Consider the following 25561-nt stretch of genomic DNA (forward strand, 5'->3'; position numbering starts at 1 on the left):
AGGCCTAGATTTCCATTTTTGCTTGCTACAATGACAAAAAGTTTGAGTCTCGCCACCCAAGCAGGCACCTTTTTTCCATCGTGAGCAGATAAAGGCACACCAGTCCCTGAGCACGCTCAAGCCATTAATACCAGTTAAACAGACACAGCAGTCTAACTGAAACTACACCACTCCAAGCTCCATTAAAGAAAAGCAGGGGAGGGAGGGGAGGGAGGAAACAATCTTTAAACTTGAAGGGTAGCAGAGGGGGTCATTTGAAAGCGTAGCACACTTCAGATGTACAATACCTGACTGATCTCTGGCCCCTAAACACAGTACATGGAAGAACAAGGTCAAATGGAGGAGTTATTTCATACCAAATGCTTAATGTATAATGTGTCATTGTTAGAACTGAAGAGGCAAAGGTAAGTGACAAATAAGTGACTGCACAGATATGTGGGAATTCAATTATGCCATAAACATTAGACACATTTCAACTGAAGAGATATAAACAGGCCTGTCACAATTCTTAAATAATCATCTGATCAAAGTTATTCCAGCTGACAGCAATAATTAGTGCTGACTGCAACTATTTAAGTTTACTGCAATTATTTTCCATATTTGTCAGCTTTCGAAAATCACACATCACAACAAACAGAATAAGAACTGAAGTTTTATCCACTCATTTGAGGCAAACAAATGTAAATAAAAGAAAACAGAAAACACATCAGAGCTTTGTCATGGGTCTTACTGAAAACTATCTTCTAACACTTTCAGAGTGATGTTTGTTTACTCAGGCTCAAACTGTGTGTGTCACCAGTTGGGAGCAACTTCATCTTACAGAATCAGATGTGAATGTCTGTGGACAACAAAAGTTTTGGGGTAGAATTACTACAGTGGGAACAAATTGGAAAGGAATTCTTTAAACCAATCCAACACCTCATTAAGGTGGTGCTCACAGTAAGGACTGATGGTACTCAAGTTGTTAGCCCATGGATGAAGCGTAAATTAGCATGACTGAAAAGTCTCCCCACAAAACTAAGCGTATAGACGTGTATTGTGTGTGGAGAACGTTACAAGTGGCAAAATAAATGACCTATTGTGATGATGATAGTATTTCACTAGATGCTTGTTTTGCTTCTGTTGTTGATTGTACTCTGGACATTAAAAAAAAGCACAGACTAGAGAAATTTAGGGTGGGCTTTAGAGGTCATGTACCCTTGTTAGTGATAGATTTTGCTGTAATCCAGCCCTGAAAGTTTAAGAGTTTTGCCCAGATATGTAGTAGATCATATCTGGTCTTGTGAGACTAGGAGCTGCTAAGTAACAACAGCTGGGAAGCAAGGCAAATTTTGGCTGTTTTATGCTTGTACTTTAACAGTTGCATGCAATAAACAATAACAACTTGTTAATTGTAATTATGCTCACAGCACGTAATCATGACCTAAAATTTCACAATTGTCACAGGCCTAGATAAATGTAAGAAATGATTCAGAAAAAGAATGGATGAACATACGAGATGAAATTGTGCAAAATCGGACACAAAACAAGCAAAATCCATGAGCCAGACCACAGTTCCCACAGTCCTTAAGCTTCAACACTCGCCCTGAACTGAGAAGTCAGGATTTCATTTATATTCAAGTTAAATGCTTTCTGAATGTGTGCACTACATTATGCTAATGAGAAATGACTGTAAATGCAATTTTAATAGACCAGCTTGTAATTTGTAGCTTGAAAATAAAATAGACGATAACACAAGTAGTCATACTTGTCCATCTTTTCACTGTTCTGACGCCAGTGTGTCATATCCTTCCGCCAGCGCAGGTTTTCCTGACTGCCAAAGGCACTGCCTGATGGACTGCGTTCTAAAAGAGAAAAGGGTTTCAGAATAGCTCCATCACAAGAACATCAAATTAGATGTTATACAGATATAAATTCAGAAAAATATAACCCCTGCACAAACCTAGCTGTCCTCGGCTGCGTCGTACCATCTCCTGCCTGGCTCCAATACTGCCCAGGATGGCCTCCTCCAGCTTGGCCTTCATGTCTTTAGACTTCTTGAAGGTTAGACTGTTCATGCGCTCAAATGCTTTCTTTCCCTGCATGAACAAAAAATGGGCCTTTTTTTGTGAGATGGATGGACAAGGGAAAAAAAACACACATGCATTAACTTAACTGAATAATTTAATTGTGTGATTAATTACTTTTAAAAATCCATTGGGGAAAAGGTCTTGACAGCAAATATTGTTGCTTAAATTCAGAGGTGGACGAAGTAAACAAATCATGTACTTGAGTTAAAGTAGAGATACCCAAGGTAAAGTATTACTCCAGTAAAAGTAGAAGTCCTTACTCTAGACCTCAACTTGAGTAAAAGTACAAAAGTATTTGCCTTCAAATGTACTTAAGTATCGAAAGTAAAAGTACTAAACGATTAATTCTGGCTCTGATGTCCTGTAATCATTTTTATAACAAGACTCGCTTCATGAACTCATTTTAGGTGAAAGTCCTCCAGCGTCTCTCTTGGTAAACCAGTCTTTTAATAGAACGTCATTAATTAGTGATGCTGACGTCTATTAAAATGATCATAAGCACAAAACACTGAAGGTAAACAGTTTCCATCAGGGAGAACCGAGTGGCTCTGAAATCACTTTTACAAACAAGCAAAGTTTCAGTTTAAGATTACTATGTAAATTAGTTACAAGCTGAAAGAAAAACTGGCTTTAAACTCAGGATCACAAATAGGTTTTCCTTTACTGTGTTGATCTGTAGGCCTCTGTTCATAAACATAAACTAACCCAAACTAATTTATTATAAAATGAAAGTGTTTGTATTAATTCAGAAAAAAAGAAACAGGCCAGTCACGACTGCGGACATATTTCTATAAGTGGTCCATTTACACAAAGTTAGGTTAGTTCATAATTTAGGGACGTATGTGTTCCCAAAATTTTACACTGCTGCACTGACATTGAACTGTGTGCTGCACTGGGTCGGGATGACCAAAAGGTAAAAACAAGTTCAGAACAAAGTGACCGCTGTGATCTGAACGGTGTTCTTACTTTGCGCTTCTTTTGTTTTGACATGTTACGTTTTTATACACACAGAAACCAAAAGGAACGACGGATTTCACAAAATGTAGTGGAGTAAAAAGTAAGATATTAGACTTTGAAATGTAGCGGAGTGAAAGTAAAAAGTCGCCCAAAATGGAAAAACTTAAGTAAAGTACAGACACACGAAAAAAACTACTTAAGCACAGAAACGAATTACATTTACTTAGTTACTGTCCACCACTGCTTAAATTACTTCATGATTCACTCTACCAAAAAGTGTAAAGGGGATCACCTTGTACTCAAAGCAAGAGACACAGAGATAAAGCATGTCCAGCAGACGGTTCAGCTGAGATACAGAAAGGTCAGTGAACCACTTCTGCAGTACCATCTCATCAGCGTTCTTCAGAACCCACAGCAGACAGATGAGTAGACTGCGACTGGACTCAGGAGAGAAAGTGCCATGCTGACGGGTGGCCTGTGATGAAGAGTGAGAGAGCGAGAGAGAGAGAGAGAGACAGAGAGAGAGAGAGAGAGAAAGAGACATGGATAAAGAGAGTGGTTGATTGAAAATGTTCATTATCTCGCTAACCTACACTTTTGGGAATACTCTGAAATCTGACCAAATTACTTCTGTTTCTGATAATGTGCAAAATGTAAGGTTGGCAATCATAAGTAACCCAATGCTGATGCTTGAGATATGACGATTTTAAGCAGCTGGCCAAATGTTTACATTATATTTATATTCACATGCACCATTTCATTCTCTTTTACACCTACTGACCCAGATTGAAGGCATTAGTCTATTTTGCAAAGGTAGAATAAATTTACTATTATCTGCACTGTATGTTTCCCAGACTGCAACATACTGAGACTGTCCTGAGCTAAGTTCCTTCTGTGTCCCCATCACATAAACTGTATGAGCTGTGAAATTTAGAAAAATAATATAAAAATCACTCACAGCTGTTACCTAAAGCTGTTATGACGCTAACTTAGATATTAGAACATTGTCCAACATAAAGTTTCGAAACACTGGAATTAAAACTGTGTAAAGAAAGAAATAAAATCCAAGAAATTAAGAAAGATTGTGTCTTACGTCTGGCAGGCTTATGTTCTGGCAGTCTAGGTCACTTTACCTGCGGGTTGAGCAAGAAACTGCTTGGCCGTGACATCTGTGGGACAGAAGTCCCTGCTATTGCCATTGCTACAGTCTGACTGATCATGCTGTTGCCCTCGGCTTCCTGTTCATCTGTTCCAGGCCCACCAGGACGGCCCCACTGGTTATGTGATTCTGTATGAGAGGTCAAAACCAAACCACATCAAATGATCCAGCAGATTCCTCACTGTGAAGGAATGCAGCATATTTTTGCAGCATAACTTTAGCTCAACATTCTGTTGTTTATTCTAGTTAAAGTTACAGCAATGAGGAAAATCAGTCAGGATAAACAGGCAGCTTAAATCAGATTGTGTTTCATATCTAATGTGAACAGGAAAGACTTTCAAAATGGCAAAAAGCCACAGCAAAGAGCCAAATGAAACAACATTCTCAAGCTAAATTTCAAAACAAAGTCAAATTTGGACATGCAACCCATTTCGACCACTCAAACTGCATATCAGGTGTTTTGTTGTTTGTTTGTTTTGGCCATTTGGTATGTGGAACCTAGATGTCAGAATGTGTATCAGGAAAATTATTCTCTGCTTTACTGTAGTTTACATTCGCACACCTGCTTGTATATTACTATGACAACCAAACTTGATGTGATTGATATGATCTATCAGATTTGATCACTTCTGGGTTGCAATGTGGACATGTAGTCTACAAAACACAAGTCTTATTTGCCCTTCTGTATGGATAAAGTCAAAATGGGTGGAGCAGAACCTTTCTGACTTGGACCTTCCTTTTCACTGGCCTTATATGTGTGTATGTACATATATATATACACACATACACACACAAAATTTATTTAAATGTCATATAGTTGCTGTACTTGTTATGCTGACATAAGTCATATTAATTTGCCCCACTGAGCTCCAAAGACTTTTGCACATACCTGTGAAGTCATGGAGCTGGGGCAAGGTTTCCATGACAATGCCAATGAGAGGCAGGTATAGCATTGCAACTCTGGCTTTGACCTCAGGGTCAGCGTAGCGGGGGTCAGAATCATGGCTGGACAGCAGGTTATGGACCACATTGATCACCTTCTTATGCAGGCCAAACATCCTACACACAGAGAGAGTGAGATTAAATGCTGTAAGATGTAGTTAGATAATGTAGTCACCAGCTAACATGATGCTTAGTACAATTATTTCCACTGTGATGCTATAACTCCTTCACAGTTGGAGAACAGGAGGCATAACTGAAAACACATGATTGCTGCCAAAAGTTTACTCTGGATGGATTTCATGACACTGCTCTGTTAAAGTGTGATTTCCACCAAAATCAAACTTATTAGGCATGTCTAATATGTTGCTGGATATCAGACAACACAGAGTGTGAAAAATGAATGTGAGATGAGATGAAATGAAATGAGACATGACACACACCAGTGTACTAACCCATCAGCTTCTGGGTCCAGAATAATGGCAAGTTCAGTCAGAACCAAACCAGCCATGTAGTGCTGCTCTCTGAAGGGAACCGATAACTCAAACATATTAGCGATCTTCTGGTCCTGCACATGGGTGGAAAACCCAGAGCTCTGGAAAGAGGAAGAAAGAAGGAGAAAGAGAAACAGGAAGAGAGAAAGAGCAAGACAATCAGAGTCAGGAGTAGCATATTTTATTAAAATCATTATCATTTTGGTCAGTACACATGATGACTAGGTGGGTACTGTAGCAGTGTTGGGGCTGCAGTTTTAAATGGGCATGACAAATTTGTGGACCACACTGCGGTAAGTAGGTGATAAGCTTAAAAAAAAAAGTACTGAGGTGTTTGCTAAGTAGAAAAAATGCAGCAGATGACACTGCTTGCTAATCAGAACACAGAAAAATTCAGGGCTTCATTGTTAATGAGCTGGTTGATGGTAGCTGGCTCTTCAAGAGACTGTTGCCTCAGAGAATGTTGTTGGCATATCAAAAGACTCATAGTACTGGTTACAGTGGGATTTTAATTGGTCAATGTAAAGAAATTAAAATAATCATAATAATAATAATAATCATATCCATGTCATATTTACCACTGTTTTAATCATTCCAACATAATCTAATCAAATTGACTTGTGAGAATAGGGACTTCATGATGAAATATCCTTTATCCAAAAGAATCATAATTCAAATCAACTCCTTGTCTGAGTTTTACCTGTGAGGTGGCAGAGGACACAGAGGGAGAGGGGGAAGCCGGGGGAGTGAGCAGACTGCAGGGCAGATTTAGGGTGACGTAGTGCTCATGGCTACAGACGATCCTCAGGAAGTCCAGCCTCAGAGATTCCAGAGTGGGATTCTGCAGAGCATACAGCTTTGTGGACACCTGGAGGAAAAAGAACAATGCAATTCTAGGTGTAAAATGTGGTCACTTAATGATCACTGAAGTTCATACATATTAACTAGCTGGAACACTGAAAGCCAATGCCAAATTTCCAATCCTAAACACACAACAAATCTCAGAATTAGAATTAGAAAAGGACACACCGGCAAGTAGAATTTCGAGGTACCTGTTTCCAGTATGTCTTGATGAGACTGAAAACGAAACCTCTGTCCATGACAGACAGTAGATCATTAAGGAAGAAGGCCAAGCTTGCATTAAGCCTCTCCACCAACTCCAGATCCTAAATGGAACAATGAACAGATGGCATGTCATGTCAAACATAATCCATACCCAAAATGAGCCAATTTATAATAAATGTTATTAGGTATGATTTGTTTATCTGTACCAGCTTTGCTTTTTAAACATAAATCAGATTTTCAGATACACAAATGAACAGTATTTATCAAAACTGCAAAGGCTACAAGATTATAATGTTTGCCTGCTAATGCTATCTTACCTTCTGGAAGCGTGAGACAATGTCACCAGCAATGGTGCTAACCAGAGCAGTGATGTCGTCCATGAAGCGCTCAGGGAAGCGGTTCTTCCTGGGAGACTCCAGGCGGTCAGTGAAGTATAAGTGGTGGATTATGCTCTTAACCTGAAATCAGAGTCATGGCATTACAATATACCAGTTTTAAATAGACAAGAAGTGATTCTGCTACAAGGAAAGAAGCAGACTACTATGCACACTGCTCTGCCTGTAACATTAGACAGGTACCCTAGGTCCTACAGGACATCATGAGTTAGCTATATGAAATACCATTCATCCATCCATTTTCTAAGCCGCTTCTCCGACAGCGCTACCCACCATGCCATACTGTTACTGCTCTTATTGTTATGTTACAACTGGTGCACCTGTCTTCAAATCATCACTACAACAAGAGAATCGATTACTTGAATGACCGAAATGGCTTGTCAAATGACAGAACTGACTCATCAGATGAGGAGGACAACAAGCTAAAAGATCAAGTTAGCAATGAAACCTACCTGACTATCTAGATACCTTTGGCGTCTTTCTCCGGCTGTACAGACAGAATCACCATTTTCTTTATAATTTTGCTCCGTGATCAGGGTAGAAGTTCCACTAATGTTAGCCCAGTTGTATTTATTATTGTGTATGTATTTATTAGCCTGTAGATCAGTGGCTAGCAATCAGAATTGATTGACAGCAAAGGGATTAGACATAGTTAGAAGACGTATTTATGTAAGGTATGCTGAGGATTAGTCGGACAATTGATGAATGAAAACATAAAAACAAAATGAAATTATAAAATGCCAAACTAAGGCTTAAGGATATAATGCTGTGACAGAATACTGAAATAACAAAACAAATAACGTATGAAATGCTAGTTTTAGGCCAGAATGCGTCTCAAAATTACAGTCTGGCAAACAATCAAATACATTTCATCCCTTACCCAAATAAACTTGATTCTTTAGTTCTGAACAAGTTTGAGGCGAATGTAGCATGGAGTAATGGACTTGCAGTAATCGATAACAAGCTGCTATATATAAAAATGGGAGAAAAATGTATTTTGTCTGTACTATTGTTGATTTTTATAAGTTGCATATAATACAGGGCTAAAAAACACAAGTCAATTTGCCACTCCTTAACAAATCATTTCTGTTAGAAGCAAATGTGTACTTTGCCTGATGCTAATTGGTAGAGTTTATATTGATTGTTAGTTAAATTAGCCTCATAGATCTGGTACAAAGTAAATAAGCAGACTTCAGACAACAAATAATGTCTTGGATGTCTTGTATGACCATGACAATGGGAAACAGCGTAAATTGAACCAGCTATTATTTTAAGAAACATTGTATTGTAAAGGCAAATGTTCATTATTGGTCCTTTATCATACTTACCATAAGCTCAAAAAAGAACCAGGCCTGCTGAAGGGCTCCTTCCCTCACACTGCCACTGCTCACCACCCACTGCAGAGCTAGCTCCTCATGGAAGAGCTAAGGAACACCATCAGAGCATCAGATCAACAGTCATCCACAGCTACCTACTGAACAAATAAATCATTGTATCTTAACACTACTACAGGAAAAGAAATAGTCCTCTGACACAGAATCCCTTTGGCTGCTGTAAGAGTGGAGCCCTAGATTAAACAGGGTGAGGGAGGTGGTGGTGTTTGGGGGGGAGGGGGTGTTTGGGGGTTCATCAGCACAAAAATCAAACATCAAGTATTGATATACTCCAACAGGCACGGCTAGATCGAATAGGTGCGCCAAACAGCATGTGTTACATATTTCCTCCATCACACAATCACCGGTTTGCATTCACGACAAAGACGGAACACGTAATCAGCATCCAACAAGACCACAACCACCACACCAAACACCATTAAACCAAGAAGCACACATCCACAGACAAGACAGGTGCAGGGTGAGGCGAGGAGGGGGTTGGCTCCTCCCCTCCACGGTGTTGGGTCTCTACCTTTTTGGTCGGCAAGCGTCCTGTTAAAGTTTGCAAGAAACTGGCGCTCTCAGTGTGCGATGACATGCGATTGCCACTGCGCTCCATGGCCTATGGGTGGGGATGAATGGAAGGGTGACAACAGATTAGTGTGAAGGACAGGAGTGTGTGGTGCCATCTGCTATTCAGATAGACACAACTACACACATACATACACACACACCCACCCTAAAGACAGAACATAACACAGTAAGACAGCACAAACTATAATAGCACAGTACTGTGCAAAAGTGAGACAGCACCGTTTATTTAATTCATTTCCATTCAAACCAGCCATTAAGTACAAGTTACTTTTTTCAGCTTAAGGAAAAAAGCTTTTCAAAGAAATCTGCATTATTACTTTTTCACACCTCTAAAGTTCAGTCTTAAAAGTTGGTTGCATTTCCTGCTTCTCACTACCAAAGTGACCCTAATAACAAATTTAGACTCACCAGTAAAAAAAAAAAAAAAAAAACCTTACGCAACATCTCAGATTTGCTGCTGTAGCGCTATTTAAGTCTAATTCCTTTTCTCAGTAAGGCCTTCTTGAGAGCTACACATTTTTTCAGACTTATATTGTTGAGTTGTCCTCTCACAGTGGTAGGATGGACAGAAACACCTGTGTATTTTTTTCAGATCTGCATCAAGAGTGGAACTTGATTCAGGATCCTATACAAACATAGAAATAAATAAATTGTACTTAAAGGCCATATTGACAGGAAATTAAATAAATCAAGGGCGGTCTCTGCTTTTTGCATAGTACTGTGTACACAGAGACCCTCCATTCCACAAAGTTACAAAGTTAGGATACTGACAGTTTTTATTAAAATAAAAAATAAAAAAACAGTATAAAAAAAGAAAAAAAGTATAAACTATATGGAATGGAATGCTTTGAATGTACACATTGATTGTATTTATTTATTTACTTCTTTAAGAAAAATTCTGAATGCTTTTTTTTTTATTTCGTGAAAGCTCAGGAATACATTAATCTATTTGAGGGAGGCCAAAAATTACTCCCATAAGTAGCCATATGAACTGAAATGATCAGTCGTTTCCATAAGACAGACAGACAGACACAAATAAAAACATACATACAGACATACAGAAAAATTTCTCTCCATCTTTCTCATACACACACATTCACATGCAGCATCTCATGACATGCCAGAGTGAGTGAGTGAGAGTGGGTTTAGTCATTTGGTGGCCATGCAGTGCTCATAGTGTGATTAAGGCAATGGAGAGGAGAAAAGAGGAGGGTTTAGCAGAAGAAAAATAAAGAAGGAATGAAAAACGTATGGATGGATGGCAGGGAAATGATTTAACCTCTCAACCACTTTGTGTTAGAAGTAAGGTCAATCAAAATGATAAAAAAATAAACACACGTTCACAATGTGGACAGCATCTTGCCTTCTTCAACATGAAGAGTGGCCATTTACTGTGCTTCCTAACACTCATCAAATTTATTTTAAACCTAACCCACTTACATGTCTCTGGTAGAAACTATTTAAAGTCCCAGGGAACACAGTGTAAAATATCACAAATGTTTGTACGATACTAAAATGTAATATCTGACAACTGTGTGGACATGGTCTGAATATTCTTTGTTGGTTTTTATTATTCTAGATTGTTTGAACACAGCAGTTTGAACATTTATTATTATGGAGATACAGGTTTTTCTTTGGACAGTGATTATATGCAGGAATAAAGACTTATAAAATATATATACACACAGGCACGCTATATTATATATATATAGCAAAAAAATCTGGTTCCATGAACTTATATTAAAAGGAAGTTTTTTTTCCATCCTCCTGTAAAGTTACTATTTTGGAGATACGAGGTTTTGTTCCAACAACGACATATGTAAATTAATTAAATTAAAATTTGCAGAAGTGAATATCCCTGTAAGGGATGTCTTAAAGAAGGTAAGATTCTTATTCAGTTTACTGCTTGATACACACTCATGTAATGCAAGCTGGGTGAACAAATGAAGGGATGATGGGACAGATGAATGGATGAATGACAGATAAGCTAATGTAGCCTGATAGCTCAGACAGGCATAGCTTGTTAGCTTTTGCTTATTGTTATTTTTTGTGCACTGAGTTTCTCTGACTCGAACACAAAGAGACTGCAAGGGAGTATAGTTCTGCTGGAGCCGTGTTGGCGAGACAAATTACATCAGCCTTGTGATTGGTGAGGATACTGTTTATGTACACGTGTCTCAAGATTAGGACTAATGAGTTTACATTAAACTATAATATACATTGGCCAATTTGAGCATTGGACAGTTATTCAGAGCAAATTTATTGTATGTGTATACTGTGTGCCTAGAAAAGCAATCTACAAAGAAAACACAAATTTACGTTCCCTGGGGCTTTAAAATTAGGCTGACTAACCAGTACCATAGTTTTCTTTCAACAGCCTAGTTTATGGTTAGATTTACGCACAGAGGTGCTGTAATTTAAATGACAATGGATGTGATCCATTCATTTACTCATTCATCATTCATTTGCTTTGTCTATAGATTTTATGAAATTTGAGTAATAACGGTTTTAAATTACTTTCTGCAGGTGTTTGAACCTGGAGCTCCCTCAGTAAAAGCAATGCTATTCCAATCTAGGCACACATGACCATTTTACTGAGAGAGGTGGCTATTGCACAAACCTGGTTTGAACATTAAACATCCAGGCTATGACCTTTCAAACTGGGCTGTGTGTTCTAATTCAAGGAAACAACACACAAACTTTCACCTCTATGAGATGAGCCAGTCAAATCAATTACAAATTACATTACAGAACCTCTACTGGCAAAACTAACCCACTTTGAATAGCGCTCAACATGAGTTTTCAGTGTAGCAGAGAGTGGTTGAGTAGCATAGTAAAAACCATTCTCAATCTCACAAGCTTTAATTCTGATTTGCTCCATGAATTTAGCCTGGCATCTCCACACTAGGCAGCCGTTTTCCTTTTTGGTTGGTTCAACGTGTTATGATGAGCTACACGAGGTCCAGAAAAAACTCCAACATGGGTACACATGTGACAGGGGCTGACTGATAATTTTGTGGCCAATAGCATTACTGATTTTAAACAGCTAAACATTTTGATAACTATTAATTTTAGCAGATATAATTTTATATGTACATTATATATTTTTACTTTACACTCCGAAAGTTTCAGCTAAACAGTGCCATACTAAGAGGCATTTTTCTGAAACTGATAACATCACAGACCAACAATCTCAGCTGACATTATTAGCCAACCAACATATTGGTCGGGCTCTATTATATGAATGTACAGAGTTTGTGTCAGAGATGTGAACTGGGCAAAAGCCTTAGGTAGTCAAGAAAACCATTCAAAACCATTTATCTTCACATTAAGTGTATTTTTGCTGGCAATGCATAACATTATTAAAAATACAAATAGATAAGTACTGGACTCTTCTTGGCTTTTAAAGTTAAAAGTTACACAACTGATTTATTCACTGATTAGATAAACTAGGTCTTCTTAGATGGTAACTAAATACTGGACTTCATTGACTAGAGGTCTGGAAATGGTTAATCTAACACACTGACAGACATTAAATCACAATGTATATCACAATATTTATTTGTATTTTTTGAATGTTAGTGCTTTTTTGAACAAATAAACACTAATTTCTCAGATCAAAGACTTTTGGACAGTACAGTATGCCATTTTTGTGGCCTGACACAAAATGTGTTAAAACACTGATAACAAAAATAAGGGCGTTGTTGATTAACCCATAATTGAGAGTGTACTGACTTATTGACTAACATTCATTCTAAGCCCATATGGCCTAACTGGAGGAATGCCCGACTGAATCTAAAGAGTGCAACAAAGTGAAAGCTCATGAGATTCAGAATGGTCTGTACCAGCCTAGTGGTTGAGAGTCTAACTGGGCTTTACCTACAGTCACAGACTGCATGGACATTGTGAATACAAGGAGCAGGAGTTGCTGAGTGAGGACACGGGATCTAAAAACAGGGATTGTGGGTACTGTAGCCTTTAGAGGTGCTGGGCAGGTGTGTGAGGTGTTTTTTGTTTCTTTCCATGGGGTTGGATTTTTTGAATGACCTGCATAGTATCAGAAGCTGAGCCAGGGCTGGTCCCCCAGGGGGCGCTCTTGCAGCCCATGGTGTGCACCCAGGAGTTGGAGCGATCTAAGCCCTGCGAGCCAAGGGGGAGGGAAGCGAAGGGGTCACACGGTCACAAGGTCACGGGCAGGAGCGAGCAAGCAAGGGGAACAGCGACAAGTCAAAAGTTACAGGTCAATGCCACGGGTAAGCAAAAGGGGATAAAAGTCATTTAGTTCAAAACTAGTCATCATTGCAAACACCCAACATAGAGCTTACTCAGAGAAAAGTAGGTAAGTTAGACTTTTAGTAATTATAGCTCATTTCATTACACAAGATTTGAGAGTTTAATTTGGAAGGATTAAGAGCATTATTCAGCAGTTTCATTCAATAGAACAGAGCATTCACAATCACAAAAGGTACAAGACAGCAATACTAAAAACAAGTTAGGTTAATGTTCAAGTTAAAGGTTTGCACCTAAAACACATTTCAAAAGTCAGACTCAAACTGTTTTTTTATTATTAATTGTAATGAGCAAAACTTTCTTCTTAAACCTTTTATATTTCTGTTGTAGTTTTCTGCATTTAGTAAATAAAAGTACATCACACAGAGCAAGTTTGCAGATAAATATCAATTCCACATCACAGAAAATAAAATGAGCTTTCATTGCAACATATGCCTCCATTTATAAACAACATCAGGCCCACATAGGTGAAGTAAAAGCTTATTCAAATCAAATGGTCTTGCTAGTGCAGATTATTTTCAGACAATCCATTATCTGACTACAAAAAAAAATCAACTGCGTTTTCCATTACAGGTTTTGATTACATACAGACTCCTATATGTGAAAGTTGTGTATCTGCTTTGCTGCATTGCAAGAGGTCGATCTCTGCATCCGTTTTACAAGACCGTAGTTGATGTCAATGTTTTCCTGTTGTCTGTAGGCTGATGTTAAAGGGGTTACACAGATAAGATGTTCTAGCTGATGTTTGCCCTACCAGTGAGCCATAAGGGTGAAATGTAACAGCGCTGAGAAATGCAGCCAGTGTAGACGGCACTACAAAAGGCTTTCTGTAATGCAGAGATTTATTATCACCACTGATTTAAGAGGAGCTGCAGCATTCCAAACTTGCTTATTAATAAAGTCTGCTAGAGAAGCTATGAAATGTCACTAGAATGAGCTATTTGCTATATACTACACTCAAATGAAACAGCTAAATTATCAAAAGTTGATGTGAGAAAATGTAGACAGACAATCTAAATAGATTCACATAAAAATGAGGTGTAGATTACACACTATGGTGCATTTGCTTACAGCTCCTGATAAAATGTTTAAGCAGCTAAACTGCATATGCAATGTAAAGCATTAGCTAAACAGGCTTGCTAGCTTTAGGCAAACACAAGAAATTCTCAAAATGCCAGTGCCAAGCATAAATGTTCCTACCTTACTGCCAATAATGGAGCGCACTTCATCGTCCGGGGACGTGGGCGTGCCAGAGATGTCTGGGTTACTGTTGCTAAGGCTACGGGACCGGTTGAGATTGAGGCTGGCAGGTCTGACAGCAGAACGGGCCATAGTGGCGTAATGCACCGAACCACCCAAGCCTCCAGGACCTGTTGCCATGGATAAAGCAGAGGCCAGAAAAGGTTAGCACTTTCTTATCTGAGCAATGCTAATGTTCATTCCTTTTAAATGATCATATATTGTCCGAACATAAGAGACCAGAAGGCGTACCTGGGGAAGGTGAGTTTGGGTCCATGTTGGGCAGACGGAAGACATAATGGATGTATGATGAAAGGAGGCTGTTGCGGCCGTGCATGTCTTGGCTGGTGTCCAGGTACTTATGCAGACGGTTCACTATTGATGCCATCGCCTCGAAAGAGACCTGACCAAGATTTACTGCAATGAAAAAAGATGCAGAAGGAGAGGAGGAAGATTTAGACTGAGAGGGTGGATAGGTAAGGACATTCGAAGACAATTTTAAAGATAGTGGTAAATAAGGTACTTAATTATAAAGACAAATAGACTAGGACGAGGTGGTACCGATCTGTCCTGCGATGACGGGTGGTCGCACCACCAGCAGTACCAGTTTGTCCAGCAGCAGGTGAAGGAAGCGCACCACAGGCTCCAGCTGGGAGGAGCTTAATGCGGTGATGCTTGCTTTCAGCTCCGCCTCAAGATTGTTCTCCATGATACGCATATCTCCGATCCTCACTGGGAACATATGCTCGTCCAGAGCATGCACCAGCGCAAAGAACTTATCCAGATATTGGTCCTGGAGATGGGGGAAAGATCAAATCCAGTAACTTAAAAGAAGTAACTTAAGTCCTTTTAGAAATGCAAGTATTAGAGTTAAGCTACCTGTGTGTGGATAGTGGACACTGCTACGACTTCAACATTGAACACGCCTCTGTGGTTATCCACCCACTTCATACCAGGAAGAGGAACCTGTAAAAATATATGAATGAAACAAAAACAGAAATTGCATTACATAAAACATTTTGACAGAATGCTAAAAATCAATGCATTGACTACTGCACTATAAAATGCATCAGTCTGCTTAAGGCTACACTACGTACATTTTGGGATATGGAGACTTCTCTAGTGGAAATGTTTGTAAGAGCATTTTGTAATGTGGGTTGTGCTTCGAATCCCTTCCCTGTACAACTGAAACTAATGATTGTGAGCATGTTAGAGTGTTTTAAGGGAATTCTGTCAAAATTTGATTTTGTATTTCAGACCTAAATATGCAGCCAGACCTTCTTTTTGGGCCTGTGCAAGTGACATTAATACATAAAGATGCACAATGTGGTCCAAAAATTCCCTCAAAATCCAACCCAATACCTCTATCATTAGTATAGTGTTCCTAATGCAGCCAGTGTATTTTATGAAACACTAAAATATTTTCTTCTGTTAACATATTAATGTGTTATTTTCAGTTTATTAGAGTATTCAGTGCCCTGCGATGGACTGGCGACCTGTCCAGGGTGTATCCTGCCTTCCGCCCAAAGACTGCTGGGATAGGCTCCAGCATCCCCCCGCGACCCTGACGGAGAAGCGGCTTAGAAAATGGATGGATGGATGGATAGAGTATTCAGTATTGGACAACTACAATTTTGGAGACTTTAGAAGGTACAGTGGAGTGCATGATTCAGTGAAAAGGGTTTCTCAGCTGCATATATACACTAAACAAAGTATGTGTTTATGTGTTGGACTAAGACTGGCTCCATATACTCCATTTTAAAAAAAATTCTGTATTTGAGCATTAACATGGGTCTTACATCAGGAGAGAGAACAGAGTAAGACTGGGGTGGTTTTTCCAGAGACACCGGCAAGCAGAAGTGGCCCGTTCTCAGGCGTCCATTCTGCAGCATAGGGATCCACTGCCAGGGAGAAGCAAAGACATGAAACATGCCAAAGACTTAAGAATATGCCTGTGTGTTTGAGTATAAAGTGCTGCTTCTAAATAAATTTGCAAACATATACCGTGTATCCAACTGGTGTTTCCAGAGGAGTGTTTTGTTTCTGCTGGCAGCTGACGTGGTAGAAGGTGAAGAGGATGTGGTGATGGTCAGTCAGAGAGGCTGGCAGCTTAACTTTAACCTCATCATGGAAATCTGGGGAACTAGCAAGATGCACAGGAAGCATGTAAAGAAGCTGGACTAGATAACCCACGACAGCAGGGGTGCACTCATCCTGAAACACACTCGGATATTTTCAGTACTTTCATTAGACAAAAGTATTTAATGGGCCGTTGCTTTTTATAAAGCTATAATGTGCCCATTTAAATACCACAAACAGAAAATGCTTCTAAAGTAAGAGGCAAGTGATTACTAACACAATAATCATGCATAATTATGCTACAGCATATTGGTGTAACAGCAGCATTCAAAAACAGCAGAAGTGCACTTAACATGGCTTACTTTATTTACAGCACTGGGTAAAAGTCACCCGAGAACCTTTCATATACTTAATTTGCAGTCAAATAGACTTTAATAACTAGTTAATCGTTTTAACATCAATAAATCATATTTAACAGAACAGCACACAGAACTATTAACAACTAAAAATAAAATCAGTACTTTCTGTATGTAGTGCATTCATTCTATGCCATCAATGTAGCTTTTATTCTTTCCAGGACACTTGTTTTCCGTTTTTCAAAGAAATGTACAGGGATATTTTTCCATGCCTCCAAAGTTCAGTCTTAACAGTTAGTTGTATTTTACTGGCTGTCTTGACTGGAAATGAAGTAACTGAAAGTGTGGTCTACTATATGTTACAAAATCCCAGTTTCACCAAAAATAAAAAAATAATTGACTGAAGAAAAAAATCTGCCAATTCCCCTTGTGCATCCGTACATGACCATCCTCATCTCTTCAAGTATTTATTACTTCTGAACTTCAGGAACATAAAATATGATCAAATGTTTGTCTTTAGTCACCTGTTTTTTACAAAGTGAAGAAATACAGAGAGAACACCTAGCTGGACATCCCTGTGCCAAGCCCCATGTTAACTTAATGACCCAAACAGAGACTCTAACCCTTTATTCTATTCACTGTACAAAATTGTCTCATTGTGAAATCCCAGTAAATGCCACAACAAAAGTCAAGAACAGTTTCACTGAAACTGCAGTCTATTCTAAAGGTGTGTGATGGAGTGATGAAAACTTTTACTTTGTGTCATAACTTCCAATGGCCTCAAGACTTTAACATCAGCTGATGTGGCAAAGTTCCAGTGTCATCATGTGGGACCAGCCATTAAATTAACATTGAGATGGGAGCATTACCTGCTCAGAATTAGAGGAAACCTTCAACATATAAGGGAGCACTGAACGTACACAGCAATATATTAAGATGAATAACATGGATGTACAAGTCACCATTACAGACAATGGAAATTTTGCTGCCTTGGAACTCAACTCACCGGTTGTGATAGACCACAGCAGTGTATGCCTCTTTTGAGTATTCTGCACAGCTGGATTTACCAAAGATCACCTGGAAAATCATGGAAGAAAAGGCAGTAAGTATACAACTTAACATGTTAAATATATTTAGTAGTGCAAGAGTTATAAATTAATGCAACCACAGAATTCTAAACAACACTATTTCATTGAAATATAAGTGAACAGGTTAAAGAGACAGGGCTGATCGGTGTGAATGCTGTACTGTTAATGCAAAAGACAGCCTACAAGCCAGAGAAGGCACAATATTTTATTTTTTAGTCGTTGATCACAGTCATTATTTGTTAATGCTAATATAGCAAAGGGCTGTAATTCACGAATGAGTCTTGAGGATCCTAGCCAAATCTCAGTAAACCTGGGTATTATAAAATAAGGTCTTATAGTGGGTATTGTAGTAATATAAGTGTATACAGTAGTCATAGTGAGTGTAAACTGTTTAAATGTATGGTGTCCACACATACTTATAAGGGCCTACAACGCTTACAGGCATGGCATTGCTGGGGTCCTCTCCATTCATAAACTGCACTTTCACTGTGATGTTGCGGGCAGAGCCTTGTCGATTGGCGAAATTCAGGCTTTGTGGGTACACATACAGCATGTTCCTAAAAGGCAAACGGGGAGAGAGAGGAGCAGCGTTTCAAACTCTGTCACATAATGCTGTCTACATTTTAGTAGATAGTACACTTTTGTACACACACACACACACACACACACACACACACACACACACACACACACACACACACACACACATCTGTGACCATCTGACAGCAAACTCTGGTAACATATGAGCCTCACTGCTGAAACAGCTCTGAACAGTCAAGAACAGTAAATAAAACGCCATAAATACTCCCCCTGTCCCAGGGGATGCCAGACCTAGTCCTTCATGAGTTCATTTAGAGGACTACACCTGGCCAGAGAAGTCACGGCGTTACAGTGCACACAATTTCTCTCTCTCTCACACTCTCCCACCCTCACACTACTTTATTAGGCACAATTCAATTCAATTTTGTTCAATTGCTTGTTAACACAAATAGCTAATCAGCCAATCACAGGGCTGCCACTCAATGCATTTAGGCATGAAAAGGTGGTCAAGACAAACCGAGCATCAGTGCAGACCGAGCATCAGAACGGGGAAGAAAAGGGATTTAAGTGACTTTGAACGTGGCATGGTTGTTGGTGTTAGACGGGCGGGTCTGAGTATTTCAGAAGCTGCTGATCCACTGGGATTTTCACGCACAACCATCTCTAGTGTTTACTGAGAACGGTCTGAAAAAGAGGAAATATCCAGTGAGCGGCAGTTGTGTGGACGAAAATGCCTTGTTGATGTGAGAGGTCAGAGGAGAATGGACAGACTGGTTTGAGATGATAGAAAGGCAACAGTAACTCAAATAACCAACCAAAATCTCTGAGTAACGTTTCCAACACCTTGTTGAAAGTATTCCATGAAGAATTAAGGCAGTTCTGAAGGCAAAAGGAGGGCCAACCTTTTACTAGCAACCTATTTGTGTACCTAATAAAGTGGCTGGTGAGTGTATATATAGATTAAAGGCTGACATTACCATAAGACTGGAACTACTTATCAAATTAATAATTTAGATTTTGTATATAATAATGTAAACTATATAGATATAAATATTATAGCCATTATAGCCCAGACATCCCGCTTCAGATGCTTTATTTCATCAGGTCTAGTATAGTATTTTAAAGCTGCACTTTCTTTTTTAATAGGAAGTAGTAGCATTACTAAGTTGGAAGAGGAAAAAAAAAAAACACACTGAAATATGGTGTGCATGCCCTGCTGCAAGTTACTCTGTAAAGCCTGAAATATTCATTTACAGGTCAGCGGAATCATGTTGGATATTGCAAGAGCTTTTCAGACCACGTCACAGATCTTTTCATATTAACTTCACACACACAGGCTCAAAAAGAAGGCTGACTTGATGTTTAGGTCTCAAAAGTAAAAAATCAACATTACACTAATGAAGATATGATGATACTTTACTTGCATCCTCAGGATACATTCTTCACCAAATTTTGCCTTTTCATACACTTTCAATATGCTCACAATCAAAAGATTCATGCACTCAGGGAAGGGTTCTGAAGCACACCCAACATTAAAAAGGTGTGCATGTAATTACAGCTTTCCAAGAGAGGTCTCCAAATCTAACTAAGGCAGATTTAACAAGAGGTTATTAAATAACCAGGGTTGGGAGGGTTGTTTAAACATATATTCCTGTACAGATACTGATTACATGTTAAAAATGTAATCTGCAATCTGATTACTTTCTGGTACTTTTGGATTAAGTGATTATATATGCTACTTAAAATTAGGTTATGGGCTACTTAATTGTCTGTGCTTTGTGTGCAATGTGTATGTCCATTCAGTTATTCAAATATAGTGTGATACAGAACTACAGAGAATGCGGGAACAATACCAGCTTATACTGAGCCTCACAAAAACGAACACTGATCAACATCCAAGCAGCCACATCTAAGAACAATAGTGGAACAATATATTGGAAAATTTTCAAACAAAGATATACAATATAAATTGTGAGAGTTTAGAAAAACAAGCTTGTGAGCAGTGAAAAAGGTGACAAGCTTAGAAATATAGGTATAACTTCCCAAGAGAAAACTGGAGTGAATTTAACAGAAAAATGAAAAATTCTGGTACAGTGAGATAAAACACTGTAACTGCTAATTCAGTTCACTAACTAAGCAAATGCAAGTCTTATTAAAAACTATTGCTCTCAAACTCTGATTGGGCATCACTTGTGTTGTAGTATCAGTTCATAAGGTTTCATTTGGTGTGTTGTGCATGGACTTCTGACGACTGAAATCCCTCAGCTTTCAGGGGTTTCAGCAGTTCACATGTGTGTCCTAAGAGTTTAAAAAGGTACTCATTTTTCATCATAGCTACAAATAATGACCATTTACACATATTTACATAGAGATGTGTTATGGATATTAATTTTATTAACATAAGTTATCATTAATTTTACTGTTATGTTTTATAGGGTTCTAGCTTCTTATGAATTACCTTAAATATGTAAGGCTTTACAGGGCAAGCAACAAAATTTGCTTTTTATAATGACTTCCGAAAAGTGATTCCAAACTTTTGAACAGCAGTATACATGATGTAATACAATATGACAGCATACATGACAGTGTGGACACTGGGGCAGCATTATCATCACCAGTGTGTCAACTTTTGATCTAAAGCGGAGCATCAGCCTTCTGGCTTAAGGAACAGTATAGACTGCCATGTAAGGCCTTCCACATGAGCATCTAAGAGTCCATAGTCCCTATAAGGTATGGGGGCTCCAACAGTCCATAGTGTGTAATGATGGCCATCAGACAGGTCTGTAGAATCGCGCACTTGACTTCACGCCTGTCAAATTACATTTTATATTGATTGAACCTTCAACCTATGTCTGGGTTTGTTTCCACAATAGAATTATGATCTAAGCTAAAGTACCAAGAGCCCTAATGTATGTATTAAACAGCTCCGGAGGCTTTTATCATTATCAAAATCAAAATTATATAACAAAACTTCTGTTCTCACATAAAAGGCTTAAAACAAGAGGAAAAGGCTTTGGAAATTGACGCTCGCTGCCAGTAAGTGTAGCGATGGCTTGGAATAGATCCTGTGGTTTAATGAGCTGCAGGAGGGCTCAGAGCAGATCATGGAGGACCGTATCGCTGGGGTGAAATGCCATGAACACCACAATGACGTGAAGCTCAACCTCCTGGGAGAGGCAGGGTCACACACGGCCCAGAGAGCACTCCTCTCTCATGCACTTACTCTCCCGATCTCTCGCCATCTAATGCTGCCACTACTTTTCCATGTCCTCTGTGTATCTCACGCTCTTGCTAATCTACAGCTCCAGCACTCAAAAAAGGATCACCAATAACAGCCTTAAAATGACATCACCACCATTTATTATACTTTGTTCTTTACTCCGAGAGTTCCTGAGGAGGTTAACCACAAAAAGCTAACACGACAAACATAAAGGCTATTTCTAAACCTGTGTGTTTGTAAATTCCCCCTGGTAGGTTGCTCCAACAAAGAATAAATTAAGTTGTTTTCAAGCATTGGCTAATTTAGGTTTTGTTTTACAATGACTTGACTGGCACCACTTAAATTTCGACATGAATTACCAGAGCTGCCAATAAAAACAAATTTAACAAGACTAATTATGTTCTTTTTAAAGAAACTTGCAGCTGACCAATGCTCCTGAAGGTCAGACAATACCCACAGTATGCTCAAAAAAGCATAATAAAAACATTTATCACAATGATAACAAAATATGTTTATCTTGCCAACCTTTAATCCAGCCTGTTTTATTTCACTTCCTTTTGAGTGGAAACAAACTGAATGGAAATTTATGACTGAATGGAGATTTAGACACTACCATTATTAGACCATAGACAGAGCAGGACAAAGCAAGCTTAAAAAAGTTAGATGAAATAAACTAATTATAAAAATGAGCAATGAATGGTGCAATATATAAGGAAAAACTGAAGACAATACAACAGATTTCACAGTGAGGCACAAAGAGGCACAAGTTTAGTAATGAGTAATGAAGCCATAGGATTAAATTCAATCTTGGTTTCCTGTCAAATTTAAAGTAGGATTAAAATGAAAGCCAGCCTAAGCCCATGCATTTCCGCATCTCCAATTCCTCAACTAATGAGCAAATTCTTCTAATTCATCTAGGACAATCACCAGAACCATTTTTTTTTAAATCAATGGTCCTTAATCCTAGTCCTGTGTTTTCCCTGCTTTAAAACACCAGATTAAACCAATCTTTCAATTAACAAGTCTTTCCTGAGTTGAACTGTGTGTGTTAGAGCAGGGAAAATACTAAATTCTATAGAACAGTAGTACTCTAGGCACAGGATTAATAACCACTGCTTTAAACCCTCCGCCCAGTCCCTCTGAAGACTCATTCATATGCTGCTACACCCCACCAGGCCTCTGAGAACACACTGGGAGGCTGGCAGTGTTTGCTCTGTCCACAGGCATGGATCTAGGCCAGACTGCAGTCAGAAGTCCAGCCAGGGGTCATTCAGCATGACCATGCAGAGGAACAGTTATGACAATACAAGGACAAATGTAATGTAGGGAAAATAGCTATTTCACAATTCATCACTGCCTCTTTTTCTAACTTTTTGATTCAAAACAGCAGTTCTTGTGCATTCTCATTATGATCAGTGTAACAATACACAAATTTCACAATACACTAGATATCAAACTTAAATGCACTGAGCATTACAGGTTTATTTACAGCTCTTATCTTCTGGCTGAAATGAGTAAGAGAGACTATATTCTAACGTGACACAATCACACCCAGCAAACTGCAGAATCCAAGGCTATCTACAAGTGCATACAGGTGGACTCTACAACCAAATAGAGGTGCAAAGAGGAAGCTTTAAACAAAGAGTTATTTAAGCGAATTATTCATTTTAGCCATTCACAATCAGCATTTGGTAGCTGTGAGTCCTGAGAAGAGAGTGCTGTGACGTGTATTTTCTCCACAAGCATGAAGTTCGCTTCCTATTTGGCATCTTTTGAAGACATCTTTTGTCTTCACAAATTAGTCGCCATAACAGATATCATGGGTACCTGATGCTGGCACTGAGAAATGTCGGCCTACCATTCTCTGCCCATTATTATTGTACTTGACTGGGAAAACAAATAGTTCTCAAACAGGAGATGAAACAGGAGATTTCAAACAGCCTGACTTATCAACCATTCAAAATAGGTGGATTTTGCTAGCCTTTTTACCTTTTCCTTTCCTCTTAGCAATATCACGGGCTGTTAAACATAACTATATAAACCATTCTCTTAACTTGCATTAAACATTAAAAGGGTGTTTTCCTTCTCCTGAAAAATTACCAATTTAGAGATACAAGCTTTTGCTCTGACAGTAGTTATAAAACAGATAGTCCTGGTCCTAATATAGATGGGCTGCATTCAGCCATTGTAAAATCCACAATATAAGCACATCTAGGACACCCATACAACTGAATTCTCACTTACTGTGGCATGTATAATAATCTTTGACTCTCTTATTGCATGGCCCACCGAATGCACTGATGAACTAAGAACTGTTCTTTGCTTAAACTGAGGAGCTGGCAACTTATTTTCTTTACTAGAACTAGGCTGGTCAGCTAGCTAACAGGCTAAAAGATAGTAAAACAACATTAATATGACAGGCTTGAATTAAAGTACTTACGATATGATTCACTGTAAAACGGCCACATAAGTTTTAAGACTTTCATTTGAATGGATTACATGCTTCAAATGTCTGTGTTTCAGTCAGAAGTAGCACCAAACCTAGGCTGAATCCCAAACCATTCCATACTCCCTAAACAGTGTGCTAATTATGGATGTTTAGAAATTCTAGCCTATACACCCCAATAGCGCATCATTTATCGAGTATGGATGTAGCTGAATCCCAAATGACTATCGTTTGGCTGTATCACACACTGTTGGGGCGCAAGATATAGTGTTTAAATTTCTAAGTAGTGCACTATGTAGGGAGCAGGGACCTATTCGAGATTCAGCCCAAGCGTGAGAAACCTTCTCATTCAGTGGTCCATGATTGCTTATCAATGACACCGTACTCTAAATTTCTTGGTGGAAAACTTGTCAATTTTTATTAATAATAAATTATTTTCAGAAAAAAACATGTATTTTATCATATTTTATGTTACGTCATATTATAAAAGCAATAAGCCACTTGAGGCCATGCATTACTGCGATTTTATCAAAGGGAGGACAGTTTTAGCTATGTTTCCTATGTACCTTTCCCTGTGACAAAAATCACAGTAACGCACAGCCTCAAGTGGCTTACTGGTTTAATTAAACTCAGGTTTAAACTAGTTTGTTTTGTTGTGCCGCTTTAGCTGTAGTTTCACTGATATAGTGACCACAGAAATCACTGACTGAATGTAACCTCAGGGGAAGTGGTTCCACAGTTCGTGTGCACAGAGTACACTTTCCTATGACCAATACCTGTCAAAATGTGATTGTTGGACCCAATCAATTTTTCACAACCCACAAAGCCAATAGATGCACTCCCCTATAGAATCATTCACATGTAGTTTACAATAGCCAACATGTGACAAGCTTTCATTTTTGTCTGTATATATTTGATCTTAAACCTGTGTTCTTCTGAGAAAAAATATAAATGTTAAATGCTGCAGATCTGTGTTTGCCGTACACATTATTTTGGCTCACAAAATTAAAATAAACAAATAAAACTGTTGACTGTGAGGCAATAGAATAGTTTACAACAGCCTACATGTGACAAGCCTTCATTTTTGTTTGTAATATTTCTCCCTTTACTATCATAATACAGGAAATACTAATGTACAGTTCAGGGGCCACAATACTCATGTATACACTACAACATTGTGAAAACAATTGCCTTTAATATCGAACACAAAATGCACTAAAAAAGTCTGTAGTAAAGAAAAAGCTTTTCACCCTCTTTA

At 38.6% G+C, this 25561-nt stretch overlaps 1 protein-coding gene across 16 annotated transcripts in view; it reads right to left on the reverse strand.

Annotated features, from left to right (window-relative positions):
- Positions 1-25561, reverse strand: part of dock7 (dedicator of cytokinesis 7) — a 67669-nt gene that overhangs the window by 15166 nt on the left and 26942 nt on the right. For 3 of the 16 annotated variants that reach the window (XM_017721663.2, XM_017721653.2, XM_017721707.2), the window contains exons 15-35: positions 18537-18654; positions 18016-18086; positions 16579-16717; positions 16374-16475; positions 15454-15540; positions 15136-15367; positions 14827-14991; positions 14536-14705; positions 13093-13185; positions 8984-9073; positions 8407-8502; positions 7001-7141; positions 6671-6784; positions 6319-6486; positions 5568-5719; positions 5075-5244; positions 4160-4314; positions 3319-3501; positions 1943-2099; positions 1748-1844; positions 288-305 (exon numbers count right to left, since the gene is read on the reverse strand). In XM_017721663.2, the coding sequence (XP_017577152.1) occupies positions 288-305; positions 1748-1844; positions 1943-2099; positions 3319-3501; positions 4160-4314; positions 5075-5244; positions 5568-5719; positions 6319-6486; positions 6671-6784; positions 7001-7141; positions 8407-8502; positions 8984-9073; positions 13093-13185; positions 14536-14705; positions 14827-14991; positions 15136-15367; positions 15454-15540; positions 16374-16475; positions 16579-16717; positions 18016-18086; positions 18537-18654 (2718 nt within the window). The remainder of the gene's footprint in view (positions 1-287; positions 306-1747; positions 1845-1942; positions 2100-3318; positions 3502-4159; positions 4315-5074; positions 5245-5567; positions 5720-6318; positions 6487-6670; positions 6785-7000; positions 7142-8406; positions 8503-8983; positions 9074-13092; positions 13186-14535; positions 14706-14826; positions 14992-15135; positions 15368-15453; positions 15541-16373; positions 16476-16578; positions 16718-18015; positions 18087-18536; positions 18655-25561) is intronic. The other 13 variants (XM_017721677.2, XM_017721724.2, XM_017721715.2 and 10 more) reach the window with 7 other exon arrangements.

Source organism: Pygocentrus nattereri, chromosome 26, assembly GCF_015220715.1.
Source record: "Pygocentrus nattereri isolate fPygNat1 chromosome 26, fPygNat1.pri, whole genome shotgun sequence".
In the NCBI taxonomy this organism is placed as follows: Eukaryota; Metazoa; Chordata; class Actinopteri; order Characiformes; family Serrasalmidae; genus Pygocentrus; species Pygocentrus nattereri.